Below are 23,359 nucleotides of genomic sequence, written 5' to 3' on the forward strand. Positions count from 1 at the left end.
AAAAAATGTAAACACCTTCTGAGACATTGATAAACCACTTAATACAGAAAGTCCTCACTTTATCTCAATGAAGTTCATCTTGGATAGTCCATCGTCTTAAAACAGAGGTATCTTATCTTCCCTTATCTTATCTGCCTCAACAGCACGACAGAGACCCAGATGACCATCATGGGGCTGCAGCCTGATACCACCTATGATATCAGGATCAGGGCATTCACCAGCAAGGGAGGGGGACCAATCAGTCCTAGTATACAGAGCAGGACCATGTCTACCGCCATGCCAGGTGAGTATGCGGTGGACATACGCAATGCAGGCGTACACACAAACCCGAGTGTGCGCATGCGAACACACACACACACACACACACACATACTGAGAGCATGATCGTGTCGACCTCCATGCCTTATGAGCTCTGCTGATCTGTATAAATAGTCTCACACAGATACAGACAACACCAGACCCACATGCACACAGGCATGCAAACACACACACACACACACACACACACACACACACACACACACACACACACACACACAGAGCAGATGGTATGGGAGAGGAACAGATGCGTAACTGTGTGTGTGGAAGCTGGTGGCAACTGGACAAGAGTGGCAGAACCAGTCCAGCGTAACCAGTACAGCAGTACATCAGCACCATGGAACACTCCTTTCATGTTCATATTAGGGCACATATGGCTGATGTGGAAATATATGCTAAGCTTCCTGCTACTAGCTATTCATAGTCAAATCTAATGCACAGAGGTCTAGGAGGCAGCTACCAGATACTGGGATTCAGATCCCACTGCTTTACACCCACCAGTTACAGTGAAGTTTAATGTAGAGGAACACTCATGTGAGTAGTTCCCCTGATGTTTTATCATGCATATATTTATGTTCAAGTGTAAATGCAATAACATCTCTTAATGTTACCATTACAAAGTATGGGTCACTGAACATTAGTGAACTATTATGAATTAGATATCTCTCCAGAGACTCGTTTCATAATCTGTTTGTCTGCTCTCTATCTGCTTTGTGTCCCTTACTATTTTATCTCCCAAGATGCTCTAGGGTTCCCCTAGCTCTATCATGTTACAGCAAGTACAGATGACAGTGCTCTTTTATAATTTACCCTCTGTGTGTTTCCTCTGTCTCCGTCACCTCTGTTTCACCCGTCTCTCCCCCACCTAACCTCTCTCTTCACTCTCTCCCCACCTCACCCTCTTTCTCCCCCAACTCACCCTCTCTCACCAACTCCCTCTGTCTCACCCCTCTCTCCTCCACCTCACCCTGTCTGCCTCACCTCACCCTCCTCTCTCCCTCAATCTCACCCCTCTCTCTTCCGCCTCACCCTCTTTCTCCCCCAACTCCCCCAGAGTTCACCAAAAACTTTGGTGTGAAAGCCGTGATGAAGACGTCAGTGCTGCTGACTTGGGAAGTGCCAGAAACATACAAGTCTCAAGTGCCTTTCAAAGTAAGTAAAGACAACTCCATCCTGATAGCGTGCCTTTCTCCTGCACAGATTGAGGGAATTGCATTGTGCGTGAGTGACGCCACTTTTGTCAGTGGACAATGGAAAGAAGGCTCACACAACACAATGGAGGGGCTAGGATTGAAATATATATTGAAATATCATGGGAATGAGGAAGGATATGGCCAAGCTTTAAATAATAGGTTACGATTTATATTCCATCACACGTGGTCCATAACTGTCATGAGGTTCATATAGAAAATGACACAAGGAAGAAGGGAGAATAAAATCATAGTGCACTCTAAAAAATGCTGGGTTGTTTGGTTGACACAACTGCTTTGTTGCAGGTGTTGTGTCACTTACTTGGGTTGTTTTCTTAACTGCTTGGTTATTGAGATATGACCCATTGGGTCAGAGCGGGAAGACTGGAGGCGTAGTTAAGTAGGGGCGTGGCTTCCAGATCTTTTTTCTTTTGACAACCATGAGAGTAAATGTCATTTCTGTTCACTGGTTCTGTTGTATAGTTATCACATAACAAAGGTCAACTTTTACATTTTTGTAGTTGTAATGATACTTACAGAAGTGTATGAGTTTCCTTAAAGCCTTTGTTTGGATTTACAAATATGTAATAAGTTCAAATGTTACTTTTAATGTTTTCTTCTTTGCTGCGATTTTATGGTGGTGTGCCAACCAATGTTAGACGCAATACCCCCACCTAGTGATTGGGAAACTAAACTAAGCTTTCTAATGCATTGAGCATTGCCAGCTAATTGTGTCAAAAATAGGTTCATGAGGCTTTGATCAACACAGTGTACAGTAGTGGCACCTGCTGGTCAAAATAATTTAAAACAGACAAATTATTATAGATGACGTCCTACACGCCATAGCAGGTGTGCAGGGTAGCCTTTTTGCCTTCTACCGAAACCAATACCAAACCAATTACGTGGTTGTTTGTAAAAATGAAGCTTTGCACGTCATTGATCACGTGCTTCTAATAAAGTAATACAAGCAGGCACACTGCTTCAAAGTAAACTTGTCCGTAAGCCATTTTGCCACAACTTTGGATGTATGCTGGAGTCATTGTCCATTTTGGATGACCCATTTGCGACCAAGCTTTAACTTCCTGACTGATGTCTTGAGATGTTACTTCAATATATCCACATCATTTTCCTCCCTCATGATGCCATCTATTTTGTGAAGTGCAGCAGTCCCTCCTGTAGCAAAGCACCCCCACAACATGATGCTGCCACCCCTGTGCTTCACGGTTGGGATGGTGTTCTTCAGCTTGCAAGCTTCCCCCGTTTTACTCCAAACACAATAATGGTCATTTTGGCCAAAACAGTTCTAATTTTGTTTCATCAGACCAGAGAACATTTCTCCAAAAAGAACGATCTTTGTCCCCACGTGCAGTTGCAAACAGTAGTCTGGCTTTTTTATGGTGGCTTTGGAGCAGTGGCTCCTTCCTTGCTGAGCGGCCTTTCAGGTTATGTCGATATAGGACTTGTTTTACTGTGGATATAGGTACTTTTGTACCGGTTTCCTCGAGCAGGACAAGGTCCTTCGCTGTTGTTCTGGAATTGATTGGCACTTTTCGCACCAAAGTACATTCATCTCTAGGAGATAGAACGCGTCTCCTTCCTGAGTGGTATGACGGCTGCGTGGTCCCATGGTGTTTATACTTGCATACTATTGTTTGTACAGATGAATGTGGTACCTTCAGGCATTTGGATATTGCTCCCAAGGATGAACCAGACTTGTGGAGGTCTACAATTATTTTTATGAGGTCTTGGCTGATTTCTTTTGATTGTCCCATGATGTCAAGCAGAGGCACTGAGTTTGAAGGTAGGCCTTGAAATGTATCCACAGGTACACCTCCAATTGCCTCAAATGATGTCAATTAGCCTATCAGAAGCTTCTAAAGCCATTACATAATTTTCTGGAATTTTCCAAGCTGTTTAAAGGCACAGTCAACTTAGTGTATGTAAACTTCTGACCCACTGGAATTGTGATACAGTGAATTATACATTACATAATCTGTCTGGAAACAACTGTTGGATAAATTACTTGTGTCATGCACAAAGTAGATGTCCGAACCGACTTGCCAAAACTATAGTTTGTTAAAAGGACATTTTTGGAGTGGTTGAAAAAAGAGTTTGAATGATTCCAACCTAAGTGTATGTAAAATTCCGACTTCAACTACTCTAATCTCAACTGGTTATATTATATCGTGGATCATACTCTTCAAAAAGGGAGTAACCTCAGCCGCATGTCGCTTTCTGTACGAAGCCTACAGCTGTGCAATGGCATAGCATTGTTTTGTAAATTTAGCAGACAAGATGCACTTATTTCCCTAGCACTTATCACAGTCAAGACACCTATTTTATAATAAAATATAACAGAATATTGAGAAGTGATTCGCATCTCACGTCCGCAACAGTTTAAACAGTGATCATTTCAAACAAGGCTCAATTCGGTAAGTTGAAAGGCACATTTTTCAGGTTCCAAATCAAAATCTGTGTTCTTTTCAATATAGTTTATTATGCCTGAGGGGAGGACGGCTCACAATAATGGCTGGAATGGAATGAATGTAATGGCATTAAACCATGTGTTTGATGTGTTTGATACCATTCCACTGATTCAGGTCCAGCCATTACCACAAGCCTGTCCTCCCCAATTAAGGTGCCACCAACCTCCTGTGACATGTACAAATGGAACACTAGGTTCAAAGCAAATGAACATTGTCTTCAAGACAACATTTTGACTAAATAGTTTTACAGTATTTGAAAAGTGTTGATGTCAGTTCATGTACTTGAGTACATGATTTACTCCTGCTCATCCCTACCCCACGTGAGCGGGGACCCAAAGAAAATTAACTGTTGGTATTGAATCAAATATAAAATAGATTTAGGTTTTATTAACACTTTTTTGGTTACTACATGATTCCATATGCGTTATTTCATAGTTTTGATGTCTTCACTATCATTCCACAATGTAGAAAACAGTCAAATAAAGACAAACCCCGGAATGAGTAGCGGTGTACAAACATTTGACCGGTACTGTATGTGTGTTTGTGTACGTGTGTGTGTTTGTGTACGTGTGTGTGTATATATATGTGTGTGTGTGTGTGTGTGTATATAACTAAGCACTCCTCCCTGTGTCTCTATCTAGATACTGTATAACCAGCAGAGTGTGGAGGTGCAGGGGAACCTGAAGAGGAAGCTGATCACGAGGCTGCAGCCAGACACAGACTACAGCTTTGTGTTGATGTCTAGAGGGAACAGTGCTGGGGGTCTACAGCAGCAGGTCTCCATCAGGACCGCCCCGGACCTACTCAAGACCAAACCCATCCAATACCAACACGACCCAGAGGAGGGGGGCAAGCTCACCATCACCCTGCCCAAAGTCCCCACCACCGCCCCTGTCAGGTCTGTCCCATAAACACTGTGGCTGTTACTGTCACTACCACCATCACTCTCACTGCCAGAACTAGGGCTATAACCAACTTCCATCCTGTTCAATGCTGATGTGTCTGCATTGTGGCATGGTTATAAATATGTTACTCCTGCTGTGTCCCTATACCTCAAACTGGGGACCTGGGGGCGATTGTTCCTTAGTCTGGGATCTCCATCTGAGCCCACTGTATACAAGATGGCTATCTAAATCCCTATACCTATTAGCAATATCTATTATTGCCACTACTTGTATTATCCATCCCGTGCTTACTTATCCATCCTGTGCTTACTATAGTTGTAAGCAACAAGTCAACATGAATCCTCCAACACCAACTGTCCCAACTATGTCCTTAAGAAGATAGGGGGTGGCAGGTAGCCTAGTTGTTAGAGCGTTGGACTAGTAACCAAAAGGTTGCTAGAATCCCCGAGCTGACAAGGTACAAATCTGTCGTTCTGCCCCTGAACAAGGCAGTTACCCCACTGTTCCTAGGCCGTGTGGTGGTTCATTTCTTTACTATCAAATGAGGAGAGACAAAATTATCACACAAGTCAGAGTTATACATAAACTAAATATTTAATAGTGAGAGCTTTGCAATGGCTGGTCAGCCCATCACCGTCTCTGATGATCCGTTGAGAGTGGTGAGACAAAAGTACAAAGGTCTTTTCTAGCCAAGTTACACCCCCTTTCAACCTACATGACGAACAACAGATATATAGAATGGGTCACAAGGTTAACATTTGTATGAAAGATACCTATAATACATAGCAGACAGTATCTGCTGTGTCAACGGTTTTCGTTTTATAGACCAGTGTCTGTCCCTCCGACTCCAAACTGGAGCCATCTCTCCCTGGTACGGTATAGAACAGACACATTAACTCATGCTCTGGAATGCTCTTTATGTTTTACCACCCAAAAGACATGGTAAATCTCCTGTCAGTGTTATCTCCCAGAGACCCATCCTCAGTAGAACACACACACACACAATAGTTAAGAATACTCTATTCTGTTGAAATAAAACAACCATTTGATGCAGTTAAAGTATTATAGCATAATCTTGCAATTTTGCCACCATAGCCGTCATTGAAAATAAGAATTTGTTCTTAACTGACTTGCCTAGTTAAATAAAGGTTTAACAAAAAGAAGAACAGGAAAGGATAGAGAATGAGTTGTCAAGTGTTGCTACTGTATGTTGTCTGGGTGCTACTTCATCTGTTCATCTATTTGGCTGGAGGCCAGAGCTATACTGTTAAAAGTAACACCCAGCACTTAAAGGAGTTGAGAGATGATTTGGACAGAGAGAAGATGACGCACAACGGAGGCTAAAGAGGCTGAGCTCGCTGTAATTTAGGTCCAGAAGGCCTTCCTCACCAGACACACAGAAAAAAAACATGGCTTTCCATGCTAATGCTAAATCAATATCCTCAGATGAGCACGAGGATGATGAAGGATTTATGGAGGATGAGGATCTGCACGCACGCACGCATACACAAGCTGTGTCCTCCAGGGCCGCCTGGTTGGAGAACAACTCCAGTGCCTTTATATACGTCCCGCTATTCTACACATCAACATGAATAAATACTATAGTATTCTACACTACGGCATAAATACTATAGTGTTTTTGTAGTGTAGTGTTTTTGCAGACTTTACTGTAGAATTAACTATAGTGTTTTTGACTACATTACTGCAGTATTTACTATAGTGTTTCTTCTTCAAGAAACCTACTGGAGAAATAATAAGATCACATTTTCAATAACTGGTCAGGCTGAACAGATAGTTCAAAGTTTATGCTATTTTCCATACCTGGCATTTAGGTTTTTCACTTATGGGTGGCTCAAATTGCGATATGGGGAAGGGAATGGGCAGGGTATATGCATATTGAATACTGTAGTATTTACTAGTTACTGTTTTTTGCAGACTTTACTGTAGTACTGTGCTACAGTGTTCTTTTGTGAATAATACTGTAGTATTCACTATAGTATTCTACAGGATACTACAACATTCTACAGTACTACACACGATCGAGGGAAAATACAGTGTGTAATATTTGTATTCTACAGTATATTACATTTGACTACTTGATTCTATAGGAAGTACTGTAGTATTCTATAGTCAACTGTAGTATTATTTTGTGTGAGCAGTTCATAACCACCTTGGTATTTTCACGTTTATTTTCAGTGGTATAGCAGTAGAGAGAGCACTATTAGGGATAAGGCTGGCTTTGTCCCAGGCCAGCCTGCTGTCCTGCAATCATTACTAGTAAAAACCTTAAAGAATAGGCTCTATCTAAAAAAAACTGTGCTAGTAAGACACATTTAAAACGGGCGCTATAGGGGAGGGCTGCCGCTTTATCGGCTCTTATTAACCAACCATGCTATTTTGTTTGTTTTTTCGCGTTGTTCATAACTTGTTTTGTACATAAATGTTGCTGCTACCATCTCTTATGACCGAAAAGAGCTTTTGGACATCAGAACTGGGATTACTCACCTCAAATTGGACGAAGAGTTCTTCTTCAATGAGTCGGACGGGAGGGATATACTACTACAGACACCCGACCAGGTCCAGATCCCTGTGATTCGCTGGAAAAGGAAAAGGTTTCACAGGAAGAGATCAGAGAGCCTTGTGAGGATCAGGAGACGAGTGGCTAATCTGCACTTGCCTTCCATCCTGCTAGCTAATGTTCAATCGCTGGAAAATAAATGGGAAGAATTGACAGCATGTATATTCTACCAACAGGACATTAAAAACTGTAATATCTTATGTTTCAACAAGTCGTGGATGAACGACGACATTAAGAACATACAGCTGGCGGGTTATACACTATTGGCAGGACAGAACAGCAGCCTCTGGTAAGACATGGGACGGGGGCCTATGCATATTTGTAAACAATAGCTGGTGCACGATAAGGTTTTCCTCGCCTGGGGTAGAGTATCTCATGATAAGCTGAAGACCACAAAATCGACCTAGTGTTCATCTGCATTTTTCATAGCTGTCTACATACCACCACAGACCGAGGCTGGCACTAAAACCGCACTCAATGAGCTGTATTCCGACATAAGCAAACAGGAATACGCTCATCCAGAGGTGGCGCTTCTTGTGGCCGGGACTTTAATGCAGGGAAACTTAAATCAGTTTTACCTCATTTCAATCAGCATGTTAAAGTGTAACCAGAGGAAAAAAAATGTACACCACACACAAAGCTCTCCCTCTCCCTCCATTTGGCAAATCTGAAAAATCTGACTCTATCCTCCTGATTCCTCCTTATTCCTGCTTAAAGCAAGAAGCACCAGTGACTCGGTCTATAAAAAAGTGGTCAGATAAAGCAGATGCTACACTACATGACTGTTATGCTAGCACAGACTTGAATATGTTCCGGGATTCATCCGATGGCACACCACATCAGTCACTGGCTTTATCAATAAGTGCATCGATGACGTTGTCTCCACAGTTACTGTACGTACATACCCCAACCAGAAGCCATGGATTACAGACAACATTCGCACTGAGCTAAAAGGTAGAGCTGCCGCTTTCAATGAGTGGGACTCTAACATGGAAGCTTATAAGAAATCCCGGTATGCCCTCCGCTGAACCATGAAAAAGGCAAAGTGTTCTCAGGATTGTGTACAGGATTAAGATCGAATCATACTACACCGGCTCCGACGCTCGACGGACGTGGCAGGGCTTGCAAACTTTTACAGAATACCAAGGGAAGCACAGCCGCGAGCTGCCCAGTGACACAAGCCTCCCAGACGAGCTAAATCACTTCTATTCCCGCTTCGAGGTAAATAACACTGAAACATGAATGAGAGCATTAGCTGTTCCGGACGACTGTGTTATCACATTCTCTGCAGCCAGTGTGAGTAAGACCTTTAAACAGGTCAACATTCACAAGGCCGCTGGGTCAGACGGATTACCAGAATGTTTACTCCAAGCATGTGCTGACCAACTGGCAAGTGTCTTCACTGACATTTTCAACCTCTCCCTGTCTGAGTCTGTAATACCAACATGTTTCAAGCAGACCACGATAGTCCCTGTGCCCAAGAACACTAAGGTAACCTGCCTAAATGACTACCGACCCATAGCACTCACGTCTGTAGCCATGAAGTGCTTTGAAAGGCTGGTCATGGTTCACATCAACACCATCATCCCAGAAACCCTAGACCCAACCCAATTTTGCATACCGCACCAACAGATCAACAGATGATGCAATCTCTATTGCTCTCCACACTGCCCTTTCCCACTTGGACAAAAGGAACACCCATGTGAGAATGCTATTCATTGACTACAGCTCAGTGTTCAACACCATAGTGCCCTCTAAGCTCATCACTAAGCTAAGGACCCTGGGACTAAACACCTCCCTCTTCAACTGGATCCTGGACTTCCTGACGGGCCGCCCCCAGGTGGTGAGGGTAGGTAACAACACATCCGCAACTCTGATCCTCAACACGGGGGCCCCGCAAGGGTGCGTGTTCAGTCCCTTCCTGTACTCCCTGTTCACTCATGACTGCAAGGCCAGGCACGACTCCAACACCATCATTAAGTTTGCTGATGGCACAACATGGTAGGCCTGATCACCGACAACGATGAGACAGCCCGTAGGGAGGACGACAGAGACCTGACCGTGTGGTGCAAGGACAACAACCTCTCCCTCAACGTGATCAAGACAAAGGAGATGATTGTGGACTACAGGAAAAGGAGGACCGAACACGCCCCCATTCTCATCGATGGGGCTTTAGTGGAGCAGGTTGAGAGCTTCAAGTTCCTTGGCGTCCACATCACCAACACACTAACATGGTGCAAGCACACAGTCGTGAAGAGGGCACAACTAAACCTATTCCCTCTCAGGAGACTGACAAGACTTGGCATTGGTCCTCAGATCCTCAAAAGGTTCTACAGCTGCACCATGGAGACCACCCAGACTGGTTGCATCACTGCCTGGTATGGCAACCGTTCGGCCTCCGACCGCAAGGCACTACAGATGGTAGTGCGAACGGCCCAGTACATCACTGGGGCCAAACGTCCTGCCATCCAGGACCTCTATACCAGGCAGTGTCAGAGGAAGGCCCTAAAAAGTTTTCAAAGACTAGCCACCCTAGTCATAGACTCTTCTCTCTGCTACCGCACGGCAATCGGTACCGGAGCGCCTAGTCTAGATCCAAGAGGTTTCTAAACAGCTTCTACCCCCAAGCCATAAGACTTGTTAACAGCTAATCAAAAGGCTACCCAGACTATTTGCATTACTATCTTCTATGTTGCTGCTACTCTCTGTTTTTATCTATGCATACGTAGTCATTTTAATAACCCTACCTACATGTACATATTACCTCAATTACCTTGAAACTGGTGCCCCCGCACATTGACTCTGTACCGGTACCCCCTGTACTGCTTTTTAATTATTTGTTATTCTTATCTCTTACTCTTTTTTTGTGGTATTTTCTTAACTCTATTGTTGGTTAAGGTCTTGTAAGTAAGCATTTCATTGTAAGGTATACCTGTTGTATTCGGCACATGTGACAAATAACATTTGATTGGATTGATTGGATTTACTGTAGCTCTATGCTACTCTCCCATTAGAGCAGAAAGCAATTTCTTCAAGAGTTCACTTCAAATGTTAACTAATAAAAAATCAGAGGCCCAATGCAGAACCTGCAATTTCAGAAAAGGTACTTTTTTTTACCCCTACTACTCAGGCAGACTTGTGAATTACTTGGACTCAAGTGTTTGTTTCTAAAAAGAAACTGTGAACATCTAAGCCGTAATAAGCAGCGCCAGCATGAGTGAGAAAAAAAACAAAAAAACGAATTTAGCAATACAATCAGTATCTTAATGCCCTGGCCAGACCTTTTCATCACACTCTGGATTAGAGCCAGACACACACACACACACACACACACACACACACACACACACACACACACACACACACACACACACACACACACACACACACACACACACACACACACACACACACACACACAGAGCCAGAGTAAACATCCGAGCCAAAGCCAAACTTATCCTACTATTCCTCTGGTGACAGAAGTTAACTACATAGGTTTAACTGGGCAAAGATGTTGACGCATAAGAGGGGGGAGGTGTGTGTGTGCATAGCATACATGTGTTTGCCTATCAGGGGATTCATTATTTGGTGTGAGAAACTACATATCTATGTTCGAGTATGGATGGATTGAGGCCTTAGCAGAGCCTGAATGTTATGACAATAGAGATATCTGAGATATGCTCAGGCTTACCCAAAGGGACAGCGTGTTACACACACATGCATGCACCCATGCACACACACACACTCATGTTCCTTGTTTTACTATCCGATGAGAGGACTTTTGGAACCCAAAAGGATAGTAAAGTTAGACCACACGCACACACGCACGCACACACACACACACACACACACACACACACACACACACACACACACACACACACACACACACACACATGTACACAAACACCCTGGTCGTGCTCAACCTGCCTGTCTCTCTCTCTACAGATATTACTACATAGTGGTGGTTCCTGTCACACCAGCCACACTACACAGGTGGGAGAACCCTGAAGATATGGACTTGGATGAGGTGAGTGCGTGTGTGTGCGTGTGTTAACTGCACCTCCTCTGGGCACAGACCAAAAAAATCCCTTTCTTCCATAGCACCAAGCCCATTAAATATGAAGCATCTTTAAAACACCTCATATATTTTGTCTCTGCCCCCCCCCCTCCAAAAAAAGAACAAGACGATATCGACAGATCATGCTGTGAATTGCTGATTACAGAATTCTCAGCTTTCACTACACATGTAAATTGCAATTTTTGCCCTTAACAGTTTGTCTATGCTGGGCAGGATGGTGATTTCCATTTTTAAAAAAATAAGCTTTTTATTTTTCATTTCAAGTTTTGCTTCTCCTGAGTGTTTGAGGCACTTAAAACACTCCTAAATAGCTGCTCATAGCATTTTTTTGCTTTGTTTTATTAATGTGGACCTTTTGGGCTTCAATACCTTTCTCGTGAGTTTGCTTTCTCTCAATCTACTGTCGTCTGCAGAAAAAGTGCAGCCTCTTGAATATCAAAAAACCATAGAGCGCGTTAAATAAATATGCCTGCATCCAAAGCACCTTTGAGACAGCAAGATCTGCTCTCTCATTGTCAAAGCCTTTTCTTTCTCTGCAATCTAAAACATTGCTATTGCTGCCGTTTTATAGACTAGAGAAACTGTATTTTCGGTATGAAATGGGTCGGTTGAAGTCGTGTTGAAGAGCGGAGAAGAGAAACAAGGTTATAGGGGGGGGGGGGTTCACATAAAAATGTAACGTGGACTTTCTAGGAGTCAGTAGAACTGTAGAATACTTCAGACATATACACACACACACACACACACACACACACACACACACACACACACACACACACACACACAGGAACAAACACACACACACACACAGGAACAAACACACAGGAACAAACACACACACACACACAGGAACAAACACACACACACACACACACACACACACAGGAACAAACACACACACACAGGAACAAACACACACACACACAGGAACACACTCCTGAGACTGTCTAATAAAGCTATGACCTCTCACCACAGCTGTAGGTCAGAAAGAGGTGCGAGTGGTGAGAGAGACAAGAGAGGAGCAGCTCACTGTGGACAAGTGTGAAACCTGGCTGCAGGACCAAGATGTTATAAAACTTGAATTACTCTATGCATCATTTGCAGTGTAAGATTTTAACCCACCTGTGAGCCTAGAAGCACAATTCATTGTGGCCTATGGGCGCAGTTTATGAACACATATTTATTTGATGTGAACAGTATGCGTGTTCTATATTACTGACTATATAGTTGCTACAGAATAAAAACAAAACCCCAAACTGGACAGATAGATAATAAAGTGAAGTGCCTTGCTCAAAGCCATAATGGCAGGAGATTGTGTATCTTTGAGTCTTCGCTCCAATTGGCACCCTATTTCCGACATAGTGCACATACAGAATGGCGCTATTTGGGGTGCAGATAAGTATTTCTCTCTAATGTCATGTCAGCTCCTGGAGGCTAGTTCTGACCAGAGCCTGAAGAGGAGACAGACCCAAGAGTTCCTCAGACCCTACATCGCTGCCAAGATGGATGCTCTCCCAGACACCTTCCCTCTAGGAGACGAGAAGAAGTACAACGGCTTCTACAACAAGCCACTACCGGGCCAGCAGCAGTACCTCTGTTTCGTACTGGCTGCCCTCAAAGGCCACGAATCTGTAAGTGAAACAACCACTTCTCCCTATCTATAGATACTGTAGTCCTGTCACAAACACAACTTCCATACGGTATCACCATCCCCGAGATACATGAACATCCAATGTAGAATCAAACTCAAAAGACTAGTACTGTTAATACAACAGTAAGGATGTGTCATATACTGTAAATGCCCCTTGAGTCTGCCATGTGTATTCTACACAGTGCAGCCTGCCAATTATTTGATTTTAGCACAATCAGTTGTTTTTGTTGTTGCGATACTCCTCGCGTCTCTCAGTGACACAGCTAGATAACAGGTGAGCCAAGACTTCCGCTGGCGTCGCCATGCCACACGCTGCACGAAGCAGCAGCACTGTGTGACTCACGTCTGTGTAGTGAGTCACGGTTACGTGTCACAGAGAAACTATGAGCCAGCGTCGCAGTCAGAGTTCACTCAGTGTGGTCGTCATTTAGAGCATGCACTCACTGGTGTCCTTGGTCTTCACTGCAGAAGTTCAGACAGCTCCTCAGCCTCAAAACACGTCTCCCCTATCTATTTACTGTACATACAGTGCATTTGGAAACTATTCAGACCCCTTGGATTTTTCCACGTTTTGTGTTTTTTTTCTCATCAATCTACACACAATACCCCATAATGACAAAGCAAAAAAATGCAAAAAAATACAATTATGAAATATCACCTACAGAAGTATTCAGACCCTTTACTCAGTACTTTGTTTTTGCACCTTTGGCAGCGTTTACAGCCTCGAGTCTTCTTGAGTATGACTCTTCAAGTTTGGCACACCTGTATTTGGGGAGTTTCTCCCATTCCTCTCTGTAGATCCTCTCAAGCTCTGTCAGATTGAATGGGGAGTGTCGCTGCACAGCTGCCATTCCAAATCATGTCCAATCGATTGAATTTACCACATGTAGACTCCAATTAAGTTGTAGGAACTTTCCATGAAGGATGATCCATGGAAACAGGATGCAACTGAGCCCAATTTCAAGGTAAAAAAAAAAAAAACTGTTTTCGCTTTGTCATTATGGGGTATTGTGTGTGGATTGATGAGGAACAAAAATGTATGTAATCAATTTTCGAATAAGAGTATAACGTAACAAAATGTGGAAAACGTCAAGGGGTCCGAATACTTTCTGAATGCACTGTATACTGCATGAGGAAATGATGGCGTGGTTGATAAAAAAATACAAAAACATAAATCGATTTTTACAACCATTGGACCACCAACTCTCGACAGTGCCAGCCCATTGCTATGCCTTTCTTCATCTTCTGGGAAGCAATACATTGTGGAGAGAAAGGAGAGTTGTGTATTGTGTTTTTGTTCAGCTAGAACGTGGTTATTTCTCTTTAACAGAGTGACAGACAGACACATAACAGATCTGTGACCCAGTAAAGTGAATTATTATTGAATCTAAGTCATGCCTGGCCAGATAAAATAGCAGGCTAATCACGTTCATGGGAAAACAGGGAAGTGAGCTCAGCTTTATAGTTATGGCAGGGTTGATGGCAGGATGGAGGAAGGAGGAGGAGAGAGGAGGAAGAGGGAGGCGGGAGACTGGAGCAAAAGGGCACTGCAGCTTTATGTGGCTCCCTTGGCTGGTAAATATGCCTGGAAGTGTGAAATTGGATAAAAGAAACAAGCCATATAAACAGTGTGATCACTTACAGCAGGGAAGAGAGGGAGAGAGGGAGGAGGGGAGGTAGCATTAGAGAGAAAGGGTGTCAGTTTCATCTGAGGGGACTGGAGAGAACCGGATGGGAGTGATGGAGGGGTGAAAAGAGTGAGGGGTACAGAGAGAGAGATAAGTCTGATGGAGGAATGGAGAGTGGTAGAGGGAGCCTTGGGGAAATAATATACAGTACTAAGAGAAGAGGAATGCAGTAAAGGTTTTATGGATGAGATTTTCTTTTTTTTATGGGGAGATTTTATGGATGAAAAAGAGAGTTGTTTAAATGACACAGAGGGAGGCAGAGAGACAGAGACGCCATGAAAATAGGGAGATGGACAGAGGCAAATAGAGGAAGAGACAGATTGAAAGAACGAGAGCGAGACAGGACGAAAGAGAGAGACCGAGACACAGACAGAGAGGTCGTAGCCTGAGGATTAAGGGAGGGGGGAGTGGGGGGTCCTGGTGCTCTGCCCTCACCTCAGACACACCCAGAGGGGATCGTTGTCGATATGTTCAATAATCATCTTAGTGTTTAATGTTACACTGATCTCCTTTCATTGACAATGACTTTTTAGGACCTATCTGCAAAATTATGATTCTGAGATAAATGGCTTCAAAGTTCCAAACCCTCAATTATTGAATTTAAGGATTTATCAACATGAACTGGGGTATTTAGAGTACTTTATACCGCAGAGCTGGTGAATACTCGTTTCCGATTGGCCAGAAGGGCATTCTAAAATAGCGATCATGACGCAATAAGCGCCTACACACACAGACCCTACTTGCTACAAAGTAACATCAAGCTCAACCAGCAACCACACAAACCGAAATTGGATACATCCAAAACACAGATCCAAAGAGGAAAAACTTAGCTCGCTAGCGTTTATTTATTTTTGCAGAGACATGTTTTATTGGAGCATCTGATGACCTGACGTGGTGAGTGATGACCATGAGTTTCTTTGGTCCTTACCGATGCAGTCATGACGCAAGTGGCGCTCTGTCAATAACAACGCTGTGTCAACAACTACATTTTGACACAAATGCAGATAGAAACGTATGGTCCCAAGCTCTTGAAAATGTGCCACGTATTACTTCCAATGTGTTATCGAGAGAATGATTATTGAGAGACCTCTTAACTTTTTACTACAGTGGGCTGAATCAGGGTCACACAGAGTGTTTCTTGGTAGTCTTAAACAAATCTACGCCTCACACACATTTAGGCGACGACTAAACCGGAAAACAGACGTGGTTCTTCCATTGGAACTTGGTGGTGCTTTTAGATGGTTGAAAGCACAGTGATTGCACGTTGGGAATTCAACCAACCTCTGGCTGTCTTTTTGTGTGGGTGAATATACGTACTGTAGGTTGAAATCTCATTGATCCACATCTCAGCCAAATATTACCCAAATGTTCATGTTTCAATGATGTGTTGTGCCCAGTAGGAAGCCTTATTGTGGGAGAAACTATTGGGAAAAAATAAGACTATTCACCCTATGCACTCCTCGGTCTTCTCTCCTTCCCTTCCCTTCCCCGCATCAGCTCTGCTTTTCACTCACTTTATTATCTCTCCAATACACAGCATTCCCATGCTGCATTTGTAAATGTAGAGGCGCTGGCAGTACATTATTCACTCACTCTATGGGCTGTGTTTCTATCAGATAGTGCTTCTCAAATTGATCACTCCCAAAGTTTCCCCCCTCTCTGAGAATATCTAAATGTCCTCTTTTGTTTGGGCTTCCATCCACTGTGTCTAAGAGGCGTGACTGCTGCCATTTTTCAAATAAAGTTTTGTGCTGCACTGCCTGCTGCACATTGCCAAAAGTATAAGAATGAGCTGCGGAGAAGAGAGAGAGAAGAGGAGCCCGGGAGAGAGAGAATAGAGAGACCGAGACAGAAGAGGGAGGGACGAGCCTGGAAGCGATGGAGAGAGAAAGAGGAAGCCGAGAAATGAGCTCAACATGAACAGTTCTCAGAGATGTCAGGCTATTCATGGCTGTTTCTATCATTGAGTCGATCAAGACCCCAGGTCTTTCTCAGCAGGTATCAGAATATGGGATGCACCATGACCTTTTGACCTTGAACCTTTGTGCAAAGGCTTTTGGCCCATATGAGTCCTTTGTTTATGCAGGATATGACTGCAACCATCTTCATCAATATCAGATGCATATTTTCAATGTTTCCTTTGAAGACGTCAATTTATGCTGTGGTGAAACATTCAGAAGACTCGACAGTAACCCTTGTTTTGAGTACTCCTCAACTGGGCCTGACAAGTGCTAGCCACATGTAAACCTGTTGGCATGGCCTCAGTGAAAGTTGTTGGGATTTCCTCTGCCAGTTATTAAACAATCATTTTAGCAACACGTCTTAGACAGCAAAGGGGTTGCAAATGGGACAGAGAGAGAGGTAGAGAGAGAGGTAGAGCGAGGGGTAGAGAGATGGGTAGAGAGAGAGAGAGAGAGAGAGAGAGAGAGAGAGATCTTGATGGAGGATTAGACTCTGTCATTGTGTGTAGTCCCTGCTGTGTCCGGAGAGGGTGACTAGTGCAGGGGAGGATGCGCATCAGCGGCCTCTGAGGACAAATCCGATAAAGGTGACAACTTTTATCACGCCCTCTGGAAGCCAGCAGAGAACCCGGGGCCAACTCTGTCTCACTGGCGTCAGTACAGTATATCACAGTCTCACTAATTGACATGGCAGGGTTAGAGGAGGGGAAGAGCAGGAGAAGAGAGCAACAGAGGCTGAAAATAACTCAGGGTCAGGGGCAGAGAGGAGCGAGGGGAAGGGGACAGACTTAACTACCATGGAGCAGTTGTGAGTGGGCGATTGCTGATACAGGGGCAGGATCTGGAGTTTGTTTATCTGCTCGCAGCATATGTGTACTACTCTCTGAGTGTATTTAGTAGTAGCTTCATCTGCATCAGCACTTAGGCTACAGTAAGCCTATACCTCTCTCCCGGCTTGCGTCTGTGCCACCACAGTAAGCAGGCACATGTAGTGACTGCAGTGCTCTGTGTGTTTCTACGGCAACTGGAATGAACGCCTTTGTCAGCACCAGTTAATGTTTTTATCAGTTAAAAAGGCATTAAAACCCCATTAAAAAGGGAGTTGTCATAAATTTCTCTCTCTCTCTCTCTCTCTCTCTCTCTCTCTCTCTCTCTCTCTCTCTCTCTCTCTCTCTGTGTGTATGTACCACAGATCCCCTTTTCATCTTCAAGTTTTTTCCAGAGAGGCTGGGTACAATGGATATGGCTTGGCATGATGCTGGCGTCACATAACAAAGCTAAATGGATCAATTTGCAAAGCGTAAATAGCTTAAAGTAACTGCGCTTGTTGTCACTTTGTGGCTGACAGGTTGGGGAATTTTCACTCTATTAAAGAATGGAGCTAGCTACAAATACACCTCTCTCTCCTTCACCAGATGCCTGGCTGATGTTAGTCTCCACCAGACACAGCGTTAGATACGGGCTAAGGCAGAGCTGTGAAGAACTCTGTATAGGGCTACGATAGCATCACGTTGAGTTAGCACCGCGTTTCCAGGCGCCTAACTGATGTCAGCCACTGACTTTCAATCAGGCACTGGGTTGGACAAGGGATAGCACACAAGAGCAACAGAGCTCTAAAGTACTCCAACGGGCTTGAGACTACACAGGTCTCAAGGTTAATAGAGCAGTGTTCAGCCTCCAACCAAATGATAAAGCCTCTCCATTCTGAACAGGGGTTTCTGTGTGGTGTCCTCCTCCTTCTTCTCTCCTGCAGCAGAAGACGTTTGCGGCCAGCCCATACTCGGACCCCATCACAGTGAAGCTCCACAGCGGTATGGCTCGCCATGCTGAGGACCCAGAGATGCTGTGGGTCATGGGCCCTGTCCTGGCCGTCGTACTCATCATCATCATCGTCATCGCTATCCTGCTCTTCAAGAGGTAAATACACTGCCGCGCCAACTATTTCATTGCTGCAATGAATGTGCGTCACGGCACTCTAGTGTTTGATGTGGATCGTTTTTCACAAGTGCCCGCAACTGTACATGTGTGCTTGTGTTCTCAAAAAAAGTGACATTACTGCTAAAGGCAGTGAGGACACAACTGATAACTACAAACTTTGATAGTATGTGAAATTTCGAAAATCGAGTGTGCTTTAAATGCCAGGACGTACTCATTTTGGCATTTCATCTAGTAGAATTCGCTACACAATTGTGAGGAGTAGAAATGTCTCTCCAGACTCACGTGTGTAGAGCAGACAGTATCAAAAGAGGTAGTTAACTTGCATCGGCATGACAGTTGGCACAAATGCACATATACACTACATGACCAAAAGTATGTGGACACCTGCTCGTCGAAACATCTCATTCCAAAATCCTGGGCGTTAATATGGAGTTTGCTGCTATAAAATCCTCCATTCTTCTGGGAAGGCTTTCCACTAGATGTTGGAACATTGCTGCTGGGACTTGCTTCCACTAGACCGTTAGTGAGGTCGGGCACTGATGTTGGGCGATTAGGCCTGGCTCACGGTTTGCATTCCAATTCATCCCAAAGGTTTTCGATGGGATTGTGGTCAGGGCTGAGCAGGCCAGTCAAGTTCTTCAACATCGATCTTGACAAACCATTTCTGTGCATGGGGGCATTGTCATGCAGAAACAGGAAACTGTTGCCATAAAGGTGGAAGCACAGAATCGTCTAGAATGTAATTGTATGCTGTAGCGTTATGATTTCCCTTCACTGGAACTAAGGGGCCAAGGCTGAACAATGAAAAACAGCCCCAGACCATTATTCCTCCCCCCCCAAACTTTACAGTGGGTTAGGTCGCATTCTCCTGGCATCCACCAAACCCAGATTTGTCTGTCAGACTGGAAGATGGTGATACGTGCAGCGTGATTCAACATTCCATAGAACACGTTTCAACTGCTCCAGAGTCCAATGGCTGCGAGCTTTACACCACTCCGTCCGATGCTTGGCATTGCGCATGGTGATCTTAGGCTTGTGTGCGGCTGCTCGGGCATGGAAACCCATTCCCGACTAACAGTTTATGCACCGACGTAGCTTCCACAGGCAGTTTGGAACCCGTATTGAGTGTTGCAACAGGGGACAACCAATATTTATGTGCTACACACTTCAGCCCTCAGCGGTCCCGTTCTTTGAGCTTGTGTGGCCTATCACTTCTCGGCTGAGGCATTGTTGTGACGAGACGTTTCCACTTCACAATAACAGCACCTACAGTTGACCGGGGCAGCTTTATCAGGGCAGAAATTTGGCGAACTGACTTCTTGGAACGGTTGCATCTTATGACGGTGCCACATTGAAAGGCTCTGCTCAATTTTGTACAGCTGTCAGCAACAGGTGTGGCTGAAATAGCCTAATCCACTAATTTGAAGGGGTGTCCACATACTTTTGGATAGTGTATTTGACCTCATCCCAAAATATGCTAATGAGCCCCACCAGTACATTGCCCCCACTGATGAATGGTGATCGTACTTCATATTCTAAAAGTTGGGTAGAAACATGTCTGATTATACTTACAAGGTACCGAACTGTACCATGTGAGTTCATATGTGTACCTGTGAAGTGTACCTTTCACTTTGTTTTTGCACCGCAGGGAACAACACTGTACCATAGCCCATTTTTTGAGAGTGTTAATTCATGTTCCAAGGGATAACCATGAACCCGATGGCAGTGCAGAAATATTGACGCACTCAACCAAGTGTGGTCACAGTATAAAAATATAAAACTAATTGAAATCAGAAAACAGCAGTATACTGTCATTTTATAGAAATAACACCTTCAAGTTGTTGTATGTACATAAAGCAAAGTGCAAAAAATTTATTCTTGGCACTATACACCATACAGTGCACTCTGAAAGTTTTCGGACCCATTGAATTTTACCACATTTTGTTACGTTACAGCCTTATTATAAAACAACCGTATTGTTTTTTCCCCCTCATTAATCTACACACAACACCCCATAATGACACAGCAAAGGCAGGATTTTAGAAATGTTTGCTAATTTATTTATTTTTTAAATAAGAAACAGAAATATAACATTTACATATGTATTCAGACACATTACTTAGTACTTTGTTGAAGCACTTTTGGCAGTGATTACGGGCTCGCATTCTCTTCGGTATAAAGCTACAAGCTTGGCACACCTGTATTTGGGTAGTTTCTCCCATTGTTCTTTGTCAGGTTGGATGGGGAGTGTCACTGCACAGCTATTTTCAGGTTTCTTCAGAGATGTTTGATCGGTTTCAAGTCTGGGCTCTGGCTGGGCCACTCAAGGACATTCAGAGACTTGTCCCAAAGCCACTCCTGTGTTGTCTTGGCTGTGTGCTTAGGGTCGTTTTCCTGTTGGAAGGTGAACCTTCGTCCCAGTCTGAGGTCCTGAGCGCTCTGGAGCAGGTTTTCATCAAGGATCTCTCTGTACTTTCGCCCATTCATCTTTCCCTTGATCCTGACGAGTCTCCCATTACCTGCCACTGAAAAACATTCCCCCAGCATGATGCTGCCACCACCATGCTTCATCGTATGGATGTTGCCAGGTTTCCTCCAGATGTGACTCTTGGCATTCAGGCCAAAGAGTTCAATCTTGGTTTCATCAGGCCAGAGATTCTTGTTTATCATGGTCTGAGAGTCTTTAGGTGCCTTTTGGCAAACTCCAAGCAGGCTGTCATGTGCCTTTTACCTGAGGAATGGCTTCAGTCTGGCCACTCTACCATAAAAGCCTGATTGGTGGAATTCTGCAGAGATGGTTGTCCTTCTGGAAGGTTCTCCCATGTCCAAAGAGGAACTCTAGAGCTCTGCCCGGGTGACCATCGGGTTCTTGGCCACCTCCCTGACCAAGGCCAGCTCTAGGAAGAGTCTCTGTTTTTGGGGACCTTCAATGCTGCAGATATTTTTTGGTACCCTTCCCCAGATCTGTGCCTCAAAACAATCCTGTCTCGGAGCTCTACGGACAATTCCTTCAACTTCATGACTTGGTTTATGCACTGACATGCACTGGCAAATGTGGGACCTTATATGGACAGGTGTGTGCCTTTCCAAATCATGACCAATCAATTGAATTTACCACTGATGGACTCCAATCAAGCTGTAGAAACATCTCAATGATGACCAATAGAAGCAGGATGGCCCTGAGCTTAATTTCGAGTCTCATTGCAAAGGGTCTGAATAAATGTTGTTGTTTTTTTTACATGTTAAAATGTCTAAAAACGTGTTTTCGCTTTGTCATTGAAGGGAATTGTCTGTAGATTGATGAGGAAAATAGTTTATTAATCCATTTTTTAAAAAAGGCTGTAACTCAACGACATGTGTCTGAATACTTTCCGAATGCTCTGTATGTACATAAGTAAGTGGACACCCCTACAAATGAGTGGATTCGACAATTTCAGCCACACCCGTTGCTGACAGGTGTATAAAATTGAGCACACAGCCATGCAAACTCCATAGATGACCGGCAGTAGAATGGCCTTACTGAAGAGCTCGGTGACTTTCAATGTGGCACCATGATAGGATGTCACCTTTCCAACAAGTCAGTTTGTCAAATTTCTGCCCTGCTAGACCTGCCCTGGTCAACTGTAAGTGCTGTTATTGTGTAGTGGAAATGTCTAGGAGCAACAACGTCTTAGCCGCGAAGTGATAGCCCACACAAGCCCACAGAACGGGACCGCCGAATGCTGATGCGCGAAACGCGTAAAAATCTTCTGTCCTCGTTTGCAACAATGCTGAGTTGCAAACTGCCTCTGGAAGCAACGTCAGCACAAGTACTGTTCGTCGGGAGCTTCATGAAATGGGTTTCCATGGCCGAGCAGCCGCACACAGCAGCCGCACACAAACCTAAGCTCACCATGCGCAATATCAAGCGTCGGCTGGAGTGGTGTAAAGCTCGCCACCAATGGACTCTGAAGCAGTGGGAATGTGTTCGCTGGAATGTTGAATCACGCTTCACTATCTTCCAGTCTGACGGACGAACCTGGGTTTGGCGGATTCCAGGAGAATGCTACCTGCCCGAATGCATAGTGTCACCTGTAAAGTTTGGTGGAGGAGGAATTCTGGTCTGGAGCTGTTTTTCATGGTTCGGGCTAGACCCCTTAGTTCCAGTGAAGGGAAATCTTAATGCTATATCGTACAATTACGATCTAGATGGTTCTGTGCTTCCAACTTTGTGGCAACAGTTTTGGGAAGACCCTTTCCTGTTTCAGCATGACAATCAATACTCCCATGCACATAGCGAGGTCCATACAGAAATGGTTTGTTGAGTTTGGTGTGGAAGAACTTGACTGGCCTGCATTCATTGGAGTTCAGTGGTTACTCCATCAAGACAGATAGACATTCATCTAGCCTCAGCCTGAAGTCCTATAGGCTCTGTGAGACTCTCTCCTTGGAGTGGGTATTGATATGGGAGGTATCTCAGTCAGGTGCCAGTGGCTATGCTCTCCCAGAGTTGGCCCAGCCGTGTTTTCGCTGCTCTCTTTGCATGTAGCTGTCCTTAGAGCTTCTGACTGAGCTAGCATAAGA

General features: G+C 44.2%; 1 protein-coding gene across 9 annotated transcripts in view; it reads left to right on the forward strand.

Moving 5' to 3' along the window:
• The window catches only part of LOC110521733 (receptor-type tyrosine-protein phosphatase F), a 338,288-nt gene that overhangs the window by 279,073 nt on the left and 35,856 nt on the right, over positions 1 to 23,359 (forward strand). For all 9 annotated transcript variants that reach the window (XM_036968461.1, XM_036968462.1, XM_036968463.1 and 6 more), the window contains 6 exons: positions 144 to 283; positions 1,373 to 1,470; positions 4,636 to 4,892; positions 11,426 to 11,507; positions 12,983 to 13,189; positions 18,612 to 18,775. In XM_036968461.1, coding sequence (XP_036824356.1) covers positions 144 to 283; positions 1,373 to 1,470; positions 4,636 to 4,892; positions 11,426 to 11,507; positions 12,983 to 13,189; positions 18,612 to 18,775 — 948 coding nt within the window. The remainder of the gene's footprint in view (positions 1 to 143; positions 284 to 1,372; positions 1,471 to 4,635; positions 4,893 to 11,425; positions 11,508 to 12,982; positions 13,190 to 18,611; positions 18,776 to 23,359) is intronic.

This window comes from Oncorhynchus mykiss, chromosome 30, assembly GCF_013265735.2.
Source record: "Oncorhynchus mykiss isolate Arlee chromosome 30, USDA_OmykA_1.1, whole genome shotgun sequence".
NCBI lineage: Eukaryota > Metazoa > Chordata > Actinopteri > Salmoniformes > Salmonidae > Oncorhynchus > Oncorhynchus mykiss.